The sequence below is a fragment of the Bicyclus anynana genome, chromosome 24 (genome assembly GCF_947172395.1).
Source record: "Bicyclus anynana chromosome 24, ilBicAnyn1.1, whole genome shotgun sequence".
In the NCBI taxonomy this organism is placed as follows: domain Eukaryota; kingdom Metazoa; phylum Arthropoda; class Insecta; order Lepidoptera; family Nymphalidae; genus Bicyclus; species Bicyclus anynana.
In genome coordinates this window covers 2,845,944-2,863,277 of record NC_069106.1, presented here as the reverse complement: position 1 = coordinate 2,863,277, position 17,334 = coordinate 2,845,944, and the positions used below count along the sequence as shown (strand labels likewise).

The 17,334-nt window shown below is 40.2% G+C and overlaps 1 protein-coding gene across 1 annotated transcript in view; it reads right to left on the bottom strand.

Annotated features, from left to right (window-relative positions):
* LOC112046236 (attractin) overlaps positions 1–13,929 on the bottom strand; it is a 53,257-nt gene extending 39,328 nt beyond the window's left edge. The window contains exons 1-7 of the mRNA XM_052889136.1: positions 13,590–13,929; positions 8,019–8,435; positions 7,679–7,845; positions 4,392–4,472; positions 3,171–3,420; positions 2,133–2,276; positions 1,390–1,535 (exon numbers count right to left, since the gene is read on the bottom strand). Coding sequence (XP_052745096.1) covers positions 1,390–1,535; positions 2,133–2,276; positions 3,171–3,420; positions 4,392–4,472; positions 7,679–7,845; positions 8,019–8,435; positions 13,590–13,822 — 1,438 coding nt within the window. The 5' untranslated portion in view covers positions 13,823–13,929. The remainder of the gene's footprint in view (positions 1–1,389; positions 1,536–2,132; positions 2,277–3,170; positions 3,421–4,391; positions 4,473–7,678; positions 7,846–8,018; positions 8,436–13,589) is intronic.
* Between the last annotated feature and the right edge of the window lie 3,405 nt (positions 13,930–17,334).

Genomic DNA, 17,334 nt, shown 5'->3' with positions numbered 1-17,334 from the left:
TATTATTATCAGGCTATTAGGCTGCTAAAGCGGAGCGAGGGAGCGTAGCGGAGAAACGGAATAATGCGTAGCGGAGTTGCTGTGTCTGTAAACCGGAGTGGAGCGAAACTGCGGAGCAAAATGACTTCAAGAAGAAACTTCCCCGCAACGCTTACCAGTTTTGTATGAATTTTAAAACTAGCTCGCAAGTCCCCTTTGGAGGAGCGTAGATTTTTGTGCAATCCTATTGGTGGAGAGCCGTGATAGCCCAGTGGATATGACCTCTGCGTCCGATTACGGGGGTGTGGGTTCGAATGCGGTCCGGGGCATGCACCTTCAACTTTTCAGTTGTGTGTACGCATTTTAAGAAATTAAATATCACTCAAACGGTGAAGGAAAACATCGTGAGGAAATCTGCATACCATTGGACCAGCGTGGTGGACTATTGGCCTAACCTCTCTCAGTCTGAGAGGAGACTCAAGCTCAACAGTGAACCGAATATGAGTTGATAATAATAATAATTGGTTAATATTTATTTCTCGGCTCCGCTGCCTCGCTCCGCTTCGTATTCGTAATCCAATATTTGTACAACACTACACGAGACAAAAATATAAATGCAAAAACCATAACTAATCCTTAATTAAATAAACTTGGTGAGTTAAATTAAGGATATTAATGGTAATGACCAGGTCTAACGGCTTAACGTGCTCTCAGAGAAACGGGGGTTCAAGGTCACCAACTTCCCAACTATTGATTTAAATGAAAAGTTCTTAGAAGAAAGAAAAACTCTGTTTCTCATAAAGCCCGCCCCAGGGTTCAAACCCAGTACCTTATGATCCAAAACCGCATAGACTAACCACTGCACCAACGAGGCAGTGTAAATAAATCAAGCTGTCAAGATAATTTCCTCCCGCATGTACCAAATGGAGATAATATGATATTCGAAACTTAGCCTCCTTGTCCGGGAGATCGAGGAGTAAGCGATAGGGGGGAGCGGTGTAGAGGCGAAAGGGAGGGGGGGAGATATTTGGGAAGGGGGGAGAGGGGGGGAGGGAGGGGGAGGGGTGAGGGGGAGAGCCAGCCCCACCACAATGTGTCACTCACCGCAGTGTTTCATGGGCGCGGGCCGGTGCGACGAGCACGTGGTCGGCGTCACGTTCCGCCACTCCGCCACCGAGCCGTCGATGCGCGCCCGCCACACCTCGTTCGTCACCTCCCCCGCGCGCCCCTCCAGCCCCGCCACACTGTGTCACTCACCGCAGTGTTTCATGGGCGCGGGCCGGTGCGACGAGCACGTGGTCGGCGTCACGTTCCGCCACTCCGCCACCGAGCCGTCGATGCGCGCCCGCCACACCTCGTTCGTCACCTCCCCCGCGCGCCCCTCCAGCCCCGCCACACTGTGTCACTCACCGCAGTGTTTCATGGGCGCGGGCCGGTGCGACGAGCACGTGGTCGGCGTCACGTTCCGCCACTCCGCCACCGAGCCGTCGATGCGCGCCCGCCACACCTCGTTCGTCACCTCCCCCGCGCGCCCCTCCAGCCCCGCCAGACCGCCTCTGAGAACAACGTCAGTGGTGTAAAACGAAAACGAATAACTGCTACTACATGGTGGTAGCTTTTAGAAATGGGCTGATAATAAAAACAAGCAACGCTCAGTTAAGGGGGAAAGGGGGAGGTGAGGGGCAAATGCCCCCATAGGTAAAAATGAAGCCGAAAGCAAAACTTAAATCTATCCTCCACAATACCAGCCCCTTCAATAGCAACACCTTTGATAACGATGTCTCTCCCCCGGTCGGGTTTGTCGTACAACACAGCGCAAAGCGACAAGAGGCAGTTGCCCTTTATAGCTAAAATTAAATGAAGCTAAATCCCCCTCCCCATTCCGCTATAGTCTATCAGCGCCGGTACGAAGATATCATACACCTTATCGGGCTCGTCGGACACCACCAAGCCATCTTACATGATCAGCTCGATTCCGTACTTTGACGCATCCAGTGGGAAGAGGGGACGAGAGGAGCAGTTACCCCTTTAGAGACGCCTCTAAAGGGGCAACTGCTCCTCTATAGACGTCACACACAGGGGGTACTTACCCCCCGCCAAGGGGACAGCTACCCCCAAGGCTAGTGTCACCTATGATAACAAAGATATCTCACCCCCTGTCAGGCTCGTCGGACGCCACCACGCCGCCGTACATGATGAGCTCGTTGCCGTACAAAACGGCTGCGTGCGCGAAGCGAGCCGCTGGCGCCGCCCCGCGCGCCTCCAACGGGAACCACTCGTGTTGTGCTGTCTTGTACCTAACAGACAGATAGTATGAGTATTTATATAGTGGCAGCAAACAGAATAAGCAGCCCTTCTAAATGTGTAACACGCTGAATTTCTTGTTGTTGTCTTGTTAAAGTTGGATGGGATGTCTCGGCTCCCTAGGGAGCCAAATGGAGGCAAGGACATAATGTGTGGGTATTCTCCTCCCGTAGATCGTGGGGGGTACGTGCCTCGAAGCATTCGTCTCCTTGCCCGGGTACGTCGTGGGGGAACTTACTTCCCCCGTATGCTCTCCAACCCCTTTCAGGGTTGGAAAGGGGGGGTTTGGCCTTGCGGCCTAACGGTTGTCAGGTGTGTCAATTTAGCGTTAAGGTCACCCTCAACCAGTTTAGGGCACTGTGAGTCTGAGCGTAGGCGGCTATAGGTGGAGCTCTTGATCCCCAGCCGTGCAAACGGAGAAAACGGTACAGAGTGCGATGCGGTTCGTCGTATACTAAGTCTCGACGCACTAGAAGACGAGTGGCTGTTCGATTTAGTTTCATATAGGGAAAAACAATATGTAAACAAAAAAAAAATGCTCTGGTACTGGGGGCCCTCGCACCATTCTGCGCTACCCGCGTCACTTCATTGTACCACAGTGTAGAGAGCACGCACCTGTACAGTACGGCGCTGTCGGAGAACGTCTCCCCGCCCACGCGCAGCAGGTCCTCGCCGTAGTTGAGCAGGCTGTGCGGGGAGCCCTCGCCCCACCCGCGTCACTTCAGTGTACCACAGTGTAGAGAGCACGCACCTGTACAGTACGGCGCTGTCGGAGAACGTCTCCCCGCCCACGCGCAGCAGGTCCTCGCCGTAGTCGAGCAGGCTGTGCGGGGAGCCCTCGCCCCACCCGCGTCACTTCAGTGTACCACAGTGTAGAGAGCACGCACCTGTACAGTACGGCGCTGTCGGAGAACGTCTCCCCGCCCACGCGCAGCAGGTCCTCGCCGTAGTTGAGCAGGCTGTGGGCGGCGGCGGCGGGCGGGGGGCGCGCGGGGCGGGTGGGGGGCCCTTCCCCCTCCTCGCGCCACGCCCACCCCCACCCCGCGGCGCTCGCGTCCCGCGTACAGTCGGGACCACTCCGTGAAGCGGAGCACTCGCAGCCAGAGTCCAGGCATACACCCGCGCCGTTGCAGTTGCCTGAACAAAGAAGCTTCGCTATATTGTAATTCGGTAATTCATTAATTATACAGCCTTTCTGGATGAGTACTGTTACCAACAAAGAAATTAGAAATGAAGGTAGACAATGCATGTCATTTCGTAACTTATTTACTTTAAATTATGTAATGCTTGTATATAAAATGATATAAATATAAATAATATTTTAACCATATCTAATTATCCTAAGCTTATTAATCAAATTTGTTTTAATTAATTTAAGAACAAGTTAATTCTAATTATTTTTAGGTGTGAAATGACTAGTGGTTTATACCCTCATTTTTAATTTGTTTGTTGGTAAACAGTATTCATCAAGAAGGGCTGTACTACCTATAGTTATTAATCAACTTATTTTAATATTTCTTAAAGAAGAGTGGATATGGAGCATAGATAAACCACGATGTTCCAAATTGGGCGAAAATGTTAAATTGTTCACCACTGTCGACCCCCCACCAGGTGGACTGACGACATCAAGCGAGTCGTAGAGATTCCCTTGACGTAGGTAGGTTCAAATGTGGTCTGGGTCATGTAACTCCAACTATTCAGTTGTGTGCATTTTAAGAACTTCCAATCCGCATTGGGCCAACGGACTATTAGCCTTTAACCCCTTCCATTCTGAGTCACACATGCTCAACAGAGAGCCGAATATCGGTCGTTAATAATGATGATCAGATGTTAATGATAATGGTCGTGGCCGACGGCTTAACGTGCTCTGAGGGGCACGGGGGTGTAACACCACCAACCTTTGAAAATTTTTACTGAAAATTTCATAAAAGAAAGAAAAGCTTACCTTGTTGCAGTACCTTGGTATTCCATGATCAGACCTACGATTCGAATCCAGGACTTCGTGATCCGTAGTCACATGGCCAAAACAGTGGTCCATCGAGGCAGTTACGAGTAATACAGAAGCGACAACAAGGCTACAGGGCTACAAGGTTATAGTACATACATACCTGGACATAAAGGCTGGTCGCAGGCCACGCCGACCCAGCCATGCTCACACCTACAAGTGCCTTCTTCACATTCGCCGTGATCTGAAACAGACATACATACATACATCTACACATTGCTTGTATATAGTGCACGGTATATGCTGAGCTATGAGCTAGCGGTGAGAGCCGTGATAGCCTAGCGGATATGACCTCTACCTCCGATTCTGGAAGGTGTAGGTTCGAATCCGGTCCGGGCATGCACCTCCAACTTTTCAGTTGTGTGCATTTTAAAAAAATAAATATCACGTGTCTCAAACGGTGAAGGAAAACATCGTGAGGGAACCTACATACCAGAGAATTTTCTTAATTCTCTGCGTGTGTGAAGTCTGCCAATCCGCATTGGGTCAGCATGGTGGACTATTGGCCTAACCCCTCTCATTCTGAAAGGAGACTCGAGCTCAGCAGTGAGCCGAATATGGGTTGATAATGATGACATTCTTTTTTTCCATTCGCATTTATTATAATACGATATGATTTTATTTTCACCCGCATAGTTCCCGTTCCCGTGAGAATACGAGGATGAAAAATATAGCCCATGACACTCACAAATGACGTGGCTGTCTATAGGTAAAATAATTTTCAAAATCGGTGTTTTTGGGGTAATCTCTGGATCTACTAAACCGATTTTGAAAATTCTTTTACCTATAAACAGTCACGTCATTTGTGAGTGTCTCTTTATAATATTAGTACAGACTAGCCGGCTCAATTTTCATCATCAGGGATAAAAAAACAGCCTATGTTACTCGCTGCTAATGTAGGTTTCCATTGGTAAAATAATTTTTAAATCGATTTAGTGGTTTAGGCAAACTCAGATTCGCATTGAAGGTAATATTAGTTAGAATTTCTAGAAAAAAAAAATGTGGACTTGCTTTTACAAGCATACAAAAAATGTTTTTATAATCATTTATTCGTAGCAGTCAAGGTTACTATGAATGTATATAGAATTCATGACATACAGAATGACTTAAAATCAATGCAAGCAAGCGGCTCTCTAGCTCTAGGTATTTTTAAAATCTTGAATTCATGTGCCTGTGCACACCACGTTTTTTTAAACGCCTATTTATTGGCCTCCGTGACGCAGTGGTATGCGCAATGGATTTACAAATCGAAGGTCCTGGGTTCGATCCCCGGCTGGGTCGATTGAGATTTTCTTGATTGGTCCAGGTCTGGCTGGTGGGAGGCTTCGGCCGTGGCTAGTTACCACCCTACCGAGAAAGACGTACCGCCAAGCGATTTCGCGTTCCGGTACGATGTCGTGTAGAAACCGAAAAGGGATGTGGATTTTCAACCTACTCCTAAAAAGTTAGCTTCCATCCAAGATTGCATCATTACTTACCATCAGGTGAGACTGTGGTCAAGGGCTAACTTGTAAAGAATGAAAAAAAAACCCTTTCTTCGACCTTACTTCTACTGAAGCGATTTGGCTGAAATTTGAAATGGAAATAGATTTTACTCTGGATTAACACATAGGCTACTTTTCTACTTTTCATCTCGGAAAAAATCCATGGTTTCTGCGGGATTTTGAATTCCACGCGGACGAAGTCGCGGGCGTCCGCTAGTTTTAAATAAATTGGTAATTTTGTATGGTATTTGTTTTGTAACATGACATCAAATGAATCAACTTGTACTATACACGTATGCCACGTATGTATCCTATAGTTTGTTTTGACGTTTCTCAATATCGCATAAATTACACATATATCCCAAAAACGGATATATAGTTTTTAGGATATTGCGCCTAGTAAAGGTCTTAAATTAAACGAAATCGCAGCTAGTAAAACTTATTTTATACCAAGAAAACCCGGGAAAATAGAAAAGGCGTAGGAACAAACGCTAAGGAAGGTAACTCTATATTACAGTATCGACTAAGCAGGTTTCTTTGAAAAGTAGGCATCTTGGATTATGTTATCGAAAGGGTGGGACGTCTGGACTTAAGCCGTCGAAGCCTTATAAGCTGATCCCCATCGAATCGGGCCGACTCATTACTGAATGGTAGTGTACGAATATGTAGGTAGGTATATTTATACCAAAATTTATATTTTTATTACGCTGGTTACTAAATATGATGAGATATTTGATTTTTACCCGACTGCAAGAAGGGTTGTTTTTGACGCGTATCTTGTGTATGTATGTACATGTAAGTATGTATCTATGTAATATTCTTTATCTATACTAATATTATAAAACTGAAGAGTTTGTTTGTTTGTTTTATTGAACGCGTTAATCTCAGGAACTACTTCTTCTACCTTCATTTCTAATTTCTTGGTTGGTAAACAGTACTTATCAAGAAAGGCTGTATTACAGGTACATTATCTAATAGGTCCAATTGTTTTCTTATTTTTTGTATACTATTTACTTTTGGACTTGTTTTTTTTTTAGTTTTTATATTTTATGCTGTCAGGGTTTTTTAATTTCTTCAAATGAAAGAGCTTGTAAAGAGGATCTCAAATATATATTTTTTGTAATATTGAAATAAATAGTTTCCAAGTTATTCAAGAAAATAGACCCCCCCCCCCTTTGCCTCATTTTATTTATTTATAGTTATTTGTTTATAACTTTTGCAATTTTTGCAAGCGGGCCTTCAATTTTGAAAAACACTATCTACATGCAATTCCGAATTGAATGTCACTTCAACCATTTTTATAGGAGAAAGAGAAAAAGTTTTATACTAAAGAGCATATGTTACTCAAGTGTATGTACTTGCGCTTTTATCAAGATAAAAGAGCCCAACGTGCCTTTTTTTTAATTCTTTACAAGTTAGCCCTTGACTACAATCTCACCTGATGGTAAGTGATGATGCAATCTAAGATGGAAGAGGGCTAACTTGTTAGTACATCTTTGTGTCGGTAGGGTGGTAACTAGCCACAGCCAAAACCGCCCTGGACCATTTAAGAAAACCTTTTTTTTTTCTTTTTTTTATTCTTTACAAGTTAGCCCTTGACTACAATCTCACCTGATGTTAAGTGATGATGCAGTCTAAGATGGAAGCTGGCTAACTTGTTAGGAGGAGGATGAAAATCCACACCCCTTTCGGTTTCTACACGGTATCATATCGGAACGCTAAATCGCTTGGCGGTACGTCTTTGCCGGTAGGGTGAAAACCAGCCAGACCTGGACCAATTAAAAAAACCTCAATCCAGCCGGGGATCGCACCAAGGACCTCCTTGTAAGTGCCACGCCAGGAGGTTTTCACTACAGGAAGCGTCAACTCAATTTTTTTTTTTTTGTATTGTATCAGAAGCACTCACCGGAGCAGTTGGTGCGGTGGTCGTCAGAAGGGCAAGAGTATGCCGCGTACGTGAGGTTGAACCCCTCCATGGCGTACGCGTCATCGGAGAAGAAATGCAACAACGCGCTTCCTGAACGCGCCACCACCTGCCGCGTCCAGCCCGCCTCCGCCGTGTCCAACACGCCGCTGAAAAATTATTCGCCTTCATCAATATGTATGTCAAAGTATTGTGCGATTTAATTTAATTCCCAGCCTCACTCGGTCACGCAGCGTCGGCGCTATCAGCCACGAGCATTGCGTACGCTGTACACGCCCTCACGCTGTAGTCGCCCGGCCCGTCGGTGATCACGTGTACGCACCTGAACACCGCCAGCAGGCGCTCGGCGCGCACGCTGTCACCGTCGTACACGTACAGGTGGTCCCAGCCGCACTCGGTGGCGAAGCTCTCGAGGCGCACACGCAGCGCCGGCGCGTGCGGCCCGAGCCACGGCGGCGCGATCAGCCACGAGCATTGCGTGCTCACGCTGTAGTCGCCCGGCCCGTCGGTGATCACGTGTACGCACCTGAACACCGCCAGCAGGCGCTCGGCGCGCACGCTGTCACCGTCGTACACGTACAGGTGGTCCCAGCCGCACTCGGTGGCGAAGCTCTCGAGGCGCACACGCAGCGCCGGCGCGTGCGGCCCGAGCCACGGCGGCGCGATCAGCCACGAGCATTGCGTGCTCACGCTGTAGTTCCCCGGCCCGTCCGTTATAATGCCCGTGGGTGACGTCAACCTGCGGACAAAAAGTTTACAATTTACAAACTATAATGCAATTTTTTTTTAAATGGTCACCTGAAATATAGCAATATTGTATTGTAAGATAATGTGTGTATAGTCAGAAAAGTGTCTACATTTAAATTACACATAAAGCGTCTACTTTATTTGATTTTTCTCTTTATTTATTTAAGATCTATGTCAGTGGCGGGGATCACGCCTGTCTGAGTCATCAACCTGCATAGGCGTTCGCAACTTAAAAGTAACAGCACACAAGTCCGCGTTTTTACCTGCGTAGTATGTGCGTAATGCCCATTCCCGAGGGAATACGATGCCAAAATATGGCTCCCAGTAGTTTCAGAGACTGTACAATGCAAACCAACAATACATTCTTTCTTATTTATCTTCTTATTCTTATCTTTATTCTTTATCTTCATAACATTACTATGTATTCGTTTTCCCACATAGATATACTTACCTTTTATTTTAGAGACTTTCACTTATCAAAAGGGCTTTAGTAAATTAAAATTTTCTCCTAAATCAATAAATTACGACTCGTTGGAATAAATTAATTCAATAGTTAAATACTATATTTAGCAATACAATTACATACTTTTTCCTACCCAACACAAAAGCGAGGTTTTTTCTACAGTCATCGTACAGAATGACCTTTCTATTATTTTATTTTGGACATTACGACCCAGCCTTTTGTTGTTTTTGTATGGAATTCTGTTTGAACTTCAACATTGGGTTAACAAACCAGAATTAACAATTACAATATACCTACATAGGTATAGACAATGGCGTCGCTACTAGCTACCCAGTTGCTAGGCGGTGCAATGCCCGGGGCTCTCAAGCTTAGAGGCTCCTCGAATACCAGAAAATCACAGACAAACTGAACTTAAAAAATTTCGAAAACGAAAGAGATCTGATGATGATGGACGGTTGTTTTTCTTTTTTTTTATTTTTTTTTTGTCTTTATTGTAGTTGTTTAGTAATCTTATTTTATTTTTTATTTATTTTTTGCATATAATATTAATGTTTGTCCTTCGCTCCAATCTAATTTTTAACTGACTTGCAAAAAGGAGGAGGTTCTACGTTCGTCTGTATGTACTTATGTTTTTTACTTACTATAGATATGTGGATACATAGTAGTATATTATTTTATCTATTTTAAATTTGGAATCAATAAATGACGCAACGCTCTCCCGATCAGTCCGTGAGCTCACCCTGGGGTCATGCCTGAAAATCAGCGCTACAGTTAGCGTCTTAGCTGTAGCATAGAGCTGAGGCAGCGTCCCATTCAGCCGAAGCCTTAGTATTAAGTTAGTATTAATTCTCATGTATTTTTTCTTATTTATGTTATGTTGTTTTGGCTGAATAAATGTTTTTATTATTATTATTATTATTATTATTGATACAGTAGCTTAGCATTTTTATTATGTTTACACTGTATATACAGTTTTATAAAAAGTGTTAGACGCTCCGTGATTACCCGGTAGATAAAATATGTCAAATACATAATTGAAAATTTTGCACACCCAGTGCTCAGAGATTTTCTCTCTCCCACAGACTGGATCCAGCAATCGCAATGTGGATCTATGGAATGCTGAGATATTTTTGTCATATTCAAGTTGTAACTTAAGTAAGGTGAAATATGTCAATCCAGTTCTCCTTGTAATATATTTAAAAAAAAAAAAAAGAATATTTGCAAAATTTTTTTATAATATGACCAATATTCCCATACCCCTCCAACTAATCAGGAAAGACTGTGCTAGGAGTGCGTATGACAACAGACTAACTTGGGGGGTGAGATTGAAACACCACCCCCCGGTGATGAGTCCAACCGCTCTTACCGTTGAGGGCTTATTAAAGTTCAAGTTTGAAAAAAAATTACACTATCCAAGAAATTTTAACAACTTTTAAGTAATTAGACAGATTGGTAAACTCACACTTTTTATTCATTTAAACACATATCTATACTAACTTATAAAGCTTTTCATTGTTTATTATAAAGAGTTTGTTTATTTGAATGCGCTAATCTCAGGAACTACTGGTCCGATTTGGAAAATTCTTTCAGTGTTAGATAGCACATTTATCAAGGAAGGCTATAGGCTATATATTATTCCCGTACTCCTACGGGTACGGGAACCACGCGGGTGAAACCGCGCGACGTCAGCTAGTCTATAAAAGACACGCCCATTGACCCTGAAGATCAATAACCAGTTTATAAATGAAAATCAAGTGACATTTCCTGTTCCCATGATAGCTGCCTACTCTTAATGATCTGATATGACATATTCAATTTACATACAAATTTTTTACATTTTGTTTTAACAACAACTCGTTCCTCTTTAAAAAAATTTAAATAACAGCCACAGCTTTATTATTACCATCATTAACAACCCATATTTGGCTCACAGTTGAGCACAAGTCTCCTCTCAAAATGAGAGGGGTTAGGCTAATAGTGCATGCTGGCTCAATGTGGATTGGCAGATTTCACACATGACGAAATCTTGGAAAATTCTCAGGTATGCAAGTTTCCTCATGATGTTTTTACTTCACAGTTTAAGACATTTATTTAATTTCATAAAATACACATACCTAACTTAAAAGTTGAAGGTGCCTCAGACCGGATTTGAACCTACGTCACCTGGGCTGTCACGTCTTACAACTTTTTAAATGATCAATATTCTTATTTCCTCTTCAAGCTCAGGCTAAGTGCATATTAAAAGAAATTAGGAAAAAAAAGAATATAAATTGCTTTAAAAATAATTTATATAAATATCTAACTCATCAGGCATTCTACAGTGTAAATGAGTATTTAAGTTAATATTATTGTTATTTTCATACATATTTTCATTTTTTCTTTTATATAGATTAGGTACATAAACAATATACATTTTTTTTTTCACATGATTAATCTTTTCCTATTATAATTGAATATTACATATTTAAAATGTACACACAAACTATTTTTTATAATATAATTATAAAATGTTTCCTTATAAAATTATTGTAAAGATGTAAATTTTAAATGGTGAAATTGTCTTTTAAATTAATTTATTACCACATACTTATAATCTGCAAATAAATAAATTGATTGATTGATTAAATTTTAACCGTCGATTTTAGTCATAATAAATGCTATAATATGATCAGCTTATAGTTAGGTAATGTTGTAGGAAATCAACAAGTCAAAAGGTCAGTGAAAGTTATATTTACAAATATCATCTGAAGTCATAACCATTTAATTAATTATACATCCATTATAAATGCAAAAGTTATTCTGTCTATTCAGCTATGTCAGTCAGACATAGCATGCTATGCTATGTCAGCTTTTCAAAGTTAACTTTTGAACCAACGTGTGTCACAGTCAATGATGGTCACAGGACTTGCAACCATCTGGTGTAGGGTCGGCCTTGGCCTCTAGGTTTGATGGCCTCCGTGGTGCAGTGGTACGCACGGTGAACTTACAAAACAGAAGTCCTGGGTTCCATCGCCATCGGCTTTGGCCGTGGCTAGTTACCACACTAACCACCACACCTCCCAGCAGCCAGACATCAACCAATTAAGAAAAACATTGATTGGGCCCAGCCTGTTAGGTCTTCTATGGAAGTCCAAGAACTAACCTAACGAGAACTGGAACCAGTGTTCCACGGGAACTGGGTGGAATGGTCCGTAGTTAGGACTGATCATCCATCTGGCCTTGTCAGACGTCCCTTCTATAAATAATAATCCACCAAGAAACACAAATATAACAACAACAAATCTTCTTATTTTGGCATAAGTTTTAATTATTATTTCAGTCAGGATTACTTTGTGGACATGCTGTCGATCTTCATTAATTATTGATTGAAAAGCATTATTATTTAGTTGGCATTCATTATAATTTTATATCAATGACTCACATGTGATTTGTATTACATGTGTGATTTAAACCCACGTCTTTCTAGACAGAGGCATTATACAGTTTAGAATAGAATAGAATAGAATAGAAATCATTTATTTGTTAACACAACACATAATAACTTAAAACTAATACATTTACATCGTAATAATAACTTAAAACTAATACATATATTTATAGAAAATATGTTGTGCCAAAAAAATGGACCTGACTCAGCTAAAATTTGTTGTGAGTACATCAGTACCCACAACGCTGGTATTCTGTCAGACCCTGAGGAGGGAAGAACAGAACACAAAATAATTATATAACTAATAAAATAAAACAAGTTTAGTTATATCTGCATATTGTCTTTTAAGACAAAGAGACTTTTCTTTTAAGATGTACCGCCAAGCGATTTAGCTTTCGGGTATGACGTTATGTAGAAAGCGAAAGGACTGTGGATTTCATTCTACTCCTAACAAGTTAGCCCGCTTACATTTTAGATTGCATTGTCACTTACCATCAGGTGAGATTGTAGTCAAGGGCTAACTTGTAGAGAATAAAAAAATATATATATTGTCTCCAGAGAGTAAAATAATCTTTGGTAGGGTTAGGTGTACTCCTTCTATAATAAGATCCCCAAGACTTTTATAATCAATACTTAAGTTAAAGCAAAATTGTTAAAAACATTTACTTGGCCAACTTGATGACAATTGATTGGTTCTCTATTAGAAGATGGTACTAACAGAAGAAGAAAGTTTAGAATTTCATAGCCTGACCTATGACCCAAACCTAGTACCTTACGTTCTGAAGGCTAACCACTGGATAAACAGAACGTAATTACATTAAAATTCACATTTGCCTAGCTCTACTATGTGGTGATATCACAGTAGTTTTATATGACTCAAGTTTCAAGTGGACACTAGTATTATGTATTCTGGAGTTATGATTGATAATAGACCAGTTGCAAGCGTAACTGCGTATTCTAAGCCAATTATGAACGATGGTTAACCTTTAGGCACACTCTGTAACACTTTTGTGTGCTACATAACTTTGGAGAGGTAAATGTACCTTCGCCTCTACATATCATAGATGTTTTAACAGTTATATGCTCCGGCGACCTTCGCCAACCGTTCTGGGTGACAAAAAGAAGCCAAAGAAACTAATTGGATAATGCTGCATCAATGTTTTCGCGAGTTACCAGAGTGACATGACATGTCTGTCATTAAGGTCAGTAACCTAGGCTGTGGACCAGTTTTTCTGAGTTAAATACCTCTTACTTACTTTATTTTCCCGCCACAGTGCTGGCACTGAGGGCCCTGCCAGCCCTCGTAGCATTCGCAGCTATCGTCTTTACAAATACCGTTCACACAGCTAATCTCACTACACTTAGATAGAACGTCATGACAAAACAATAACACTATGAGCACTGAGCACAGAAAAGGCGAGAACCAGGAGAATTTTCGTCTGTATTTTGATTTGAACAGGAATAAAAACATTTGCAGCGACTCTACCATTTTGATGGATGCATTTTCAACGAGTTTTGTTGGCCTATTCGAACGTTAAAAAGCGGCCGTGCGTCGTGTAGGTTCCGTACGGTACTAGACGCGGTGTTGTCAGTTCATAAAAAGTACCCATTAATTTCTATAAAATCTCAATCTTATGCATAAAAAACGTAAACAATCAGTCAATTCTTCCTTATACCTTCTACCTTCTACCGTATGCCATACCCATATAAAACATAGAAACTTACATGCAATACCTAATTAAATTTAATGTCGCCTATTTTTTTATTTTCATAAATAAAAGAATGAAGAACCAAAATCTTCTTAGTTTACACCAGACATTATTCAGTTTCTATTAATTCATAGAGTAATGATATAATTGTATTACAACAGAGGTTCCCAAACATAGACCACTTTCGAGATCTTGCTGATCCCAGTAGATACCTGCAGCGTTTCTACCGTTTTCCAAAACTCGAAAAAAATTGTTCTAAATAAGCAAATTGTATTACGTCTAAGTTCCAACAAAATTATCAGAAAAAAGTGAGAATAATTGGTCAATTAACTAATAGGTTATGCGGAGAGTGGTTTAGTATCTCAAAATATTAAAAAAGTGGTTCCATCTAACTTTACTTCTCAATCATCTACCTACTAACATCATTAGGAACCAATTAATTCTCACTTCTTTTATAAGGAAAACTACCGTTTTGAAAAAACCATGTAGATTTTCATAGACCCCCTCTTACGTGTTGTGTACCCCAATTTTGTTGGCTCGCATGTCCCGCGGACACCTGGACCACTTTGGGAATCAATGTATAAAAATTTTGTATGGCATACTTAGCTTACTTTTTAGTTTTACACAAATTTAAAATAAAAGTTTTTTAAATATCATTGCCTATTATTTTTACATATACCTAGTTAATATGATTTGCTCAAAATTTCCCCGAAAATTGGGTAGTTGTTTGGTTAGGGAAACATTTTTTCCAGACATCGCTTCATTGCCATCTGTCAAAATACAGAGTAAAATTTCTTACGTTTAAAAATCATTAACGTTAAAATAAATTATGTGGAAAAAGAAAGCACTAAAATATTCAAAATAAACAAATAATATTCAAAATTTTAATAGTCACTGATAGCTTACAACGTTATTTAATAATAAAATTTCTCAAATCTCTTTTTAGACAGTTGTAATTATATAAGGACGCTAGATGGCGGTAGTGTAAATATTAAGTTCCTTGATTGGAATCCTAAACTCTTTAAAATCCTACATGCCAAAAATACTTTCTAGATGGCGGTAGTAGTAACTTCATGTTTTAACTTCAGAACTTCAAATCAAATTTTTTTCTAAATCCAAATATATTTTGTAGAATATCATTTACAGTAATTCACATTTTACAAATCAAATAATCAAAGGCAATGCAAAGGGAAAACGTTAATGTCTGATAATAATCGTAAAGCCAGGTCGTCTTTTATTTAAAAGATGTACCTAGATTATGGATTTAATAAGTAGGTAGTACCTATAATTTATATTGAGATGTATATACATTACGGACCTCTACCTAAAATACATACCACCGTGAAGCCTCTCTCTTTCTTGAAGATCCCTTACAAGAGGAATAGGGATGATGACAGTTTTTTTAAATTGTATATAAATTAAGAGTATGCTAATAGTAAAGCAATTTTGTAAAAGGAACAGGGTATCTGCGATCATTACTTTCGGAGCTACAGGGATTTAAAGGGTCAGATTTGCGGCACTGCCGCGGATCCCTGATAAACGTCCCATACAAAATGGTACGATTTTATGACGTCGTAGGTCATAATGATCGTTAGATTTGTATGGGCGTTTAAACAAAATAACTAATATCTTTGTTACTTCTGCGTTTATGTTTATAGTTCAGATATTAAAAAATGTCACATTTAATGTGAGGTAACTAAAACTGTATGAATTTTCATCTAATTACGATAAAAGATTTTTAATAGATTTTGAAATTTTATAATCTCATTTAATTTGCAAATATCCAGACAATCTTTGCTTTTTATGTATAAATTAGTTAACATTGACCCTATTTATCCGAGTGTATCACAAAAATCAATATGTTCATACTTAGATGATGACTAAGTATGAATATATTGATTTAAGGAATACTTAGAAAATTGAGGAATAGGTTATTGAAGAATAACCTATTCCTCAATACCTATCATACTTGAAAGCTCCCAGATCATTGTCCCAGATGGTTTCAGTAATAAGTCTTATATGGGTTACTAACCACCTGTTTTTTTTAATTGTTGCTTAATTAATAGTTATTCATTTTAACAGCCACAATGTCTTACAAATAGCGTAGTAATACGTGGTTATACTTATCTCGTCCCGACGCTCAGTAGTTTTTATTACTCTGATAACTATCAGAATATTCGTAAATAAAGAAGTTGATCGTCTCATCAAAAGGAACGTTAAATTTCACAAATAATGCCTAAATATTGTTTTTTAAAAAATTAAAGACAAAACTGTGCATTCAGTGAAGTCGCTAAATTAAGATCACTTTTTGCGGTGATTTTGTATTCACGTAACCTATCTATATTATAAAATAATCATTGTTTGCAGCAGCATCTTTTTTAAATATGACCAATATTTCCATTTCTACTAGACCGTTAAGACTGTAGGGGTAAGAAAATAGCCTGACGGGGCGGGGATCGAACCACCACCCCTCGGTGATGGGTCTGATTTTGAGCTGGGCTCAAGTACTACGTCATTTCCTATAGTAGGTGGTTATTGGTTCGTTGGCCTAGTGATTAGCCAATGCGGCTTGGGATCACCAGTATCCGGGTTCGATTCCTGGGGCAGATTGTACCTACAATATTGAGCTTTTAATCTTTCAAGAAATTCTCAGCGTGGTGGGTGTAAGCTCCATATTCATTCTTCTACGAGGAGTGAGGTCTGGTTCTGTAGTGAGACTTTAAAAGCTGATAATGACGGTGGTGGACCTCATCACAAGGGATCTCTAAAACAACAGTTTCTCCCAAACTAAAGTAGGTAATTCTTAGAACAATCCGACCAAGGGGAGACTGCCCCGCTAAATAATATCCAGCACCATTGATATACTACCCTTATCCGAAGATACAAACTTAATAGCCCAGGGCCCGTGGAATATTTTTACAATAATTAATTACTATCACGTTAATTTTCATAAGTAGCTTCATCTTGATGAGACGCTCAACTATTTTATTTACGAAAATTCATGATTCTGGTAGCTAACTGGTAATAAAAATTTCTGAGCGTCGAAACGAGATAATGTACCATGCAAATCAATTGTAAAAATGTTCTACAGATTCTGGGCTATAAAACTTTGATCGTTCATCCCGCTAAACCAAATTTTTTAGATCGAAATCAATATACACCAGTTATGGTAAAATGTATAAAGGCTCAATTCTATAATATGTACCATCATGTTAAACCTACATTTTCATGAATAAAATATCATTTTCATGAATAAATAAAATATATTTTGAATGCAGATTTTAGGTGCTTT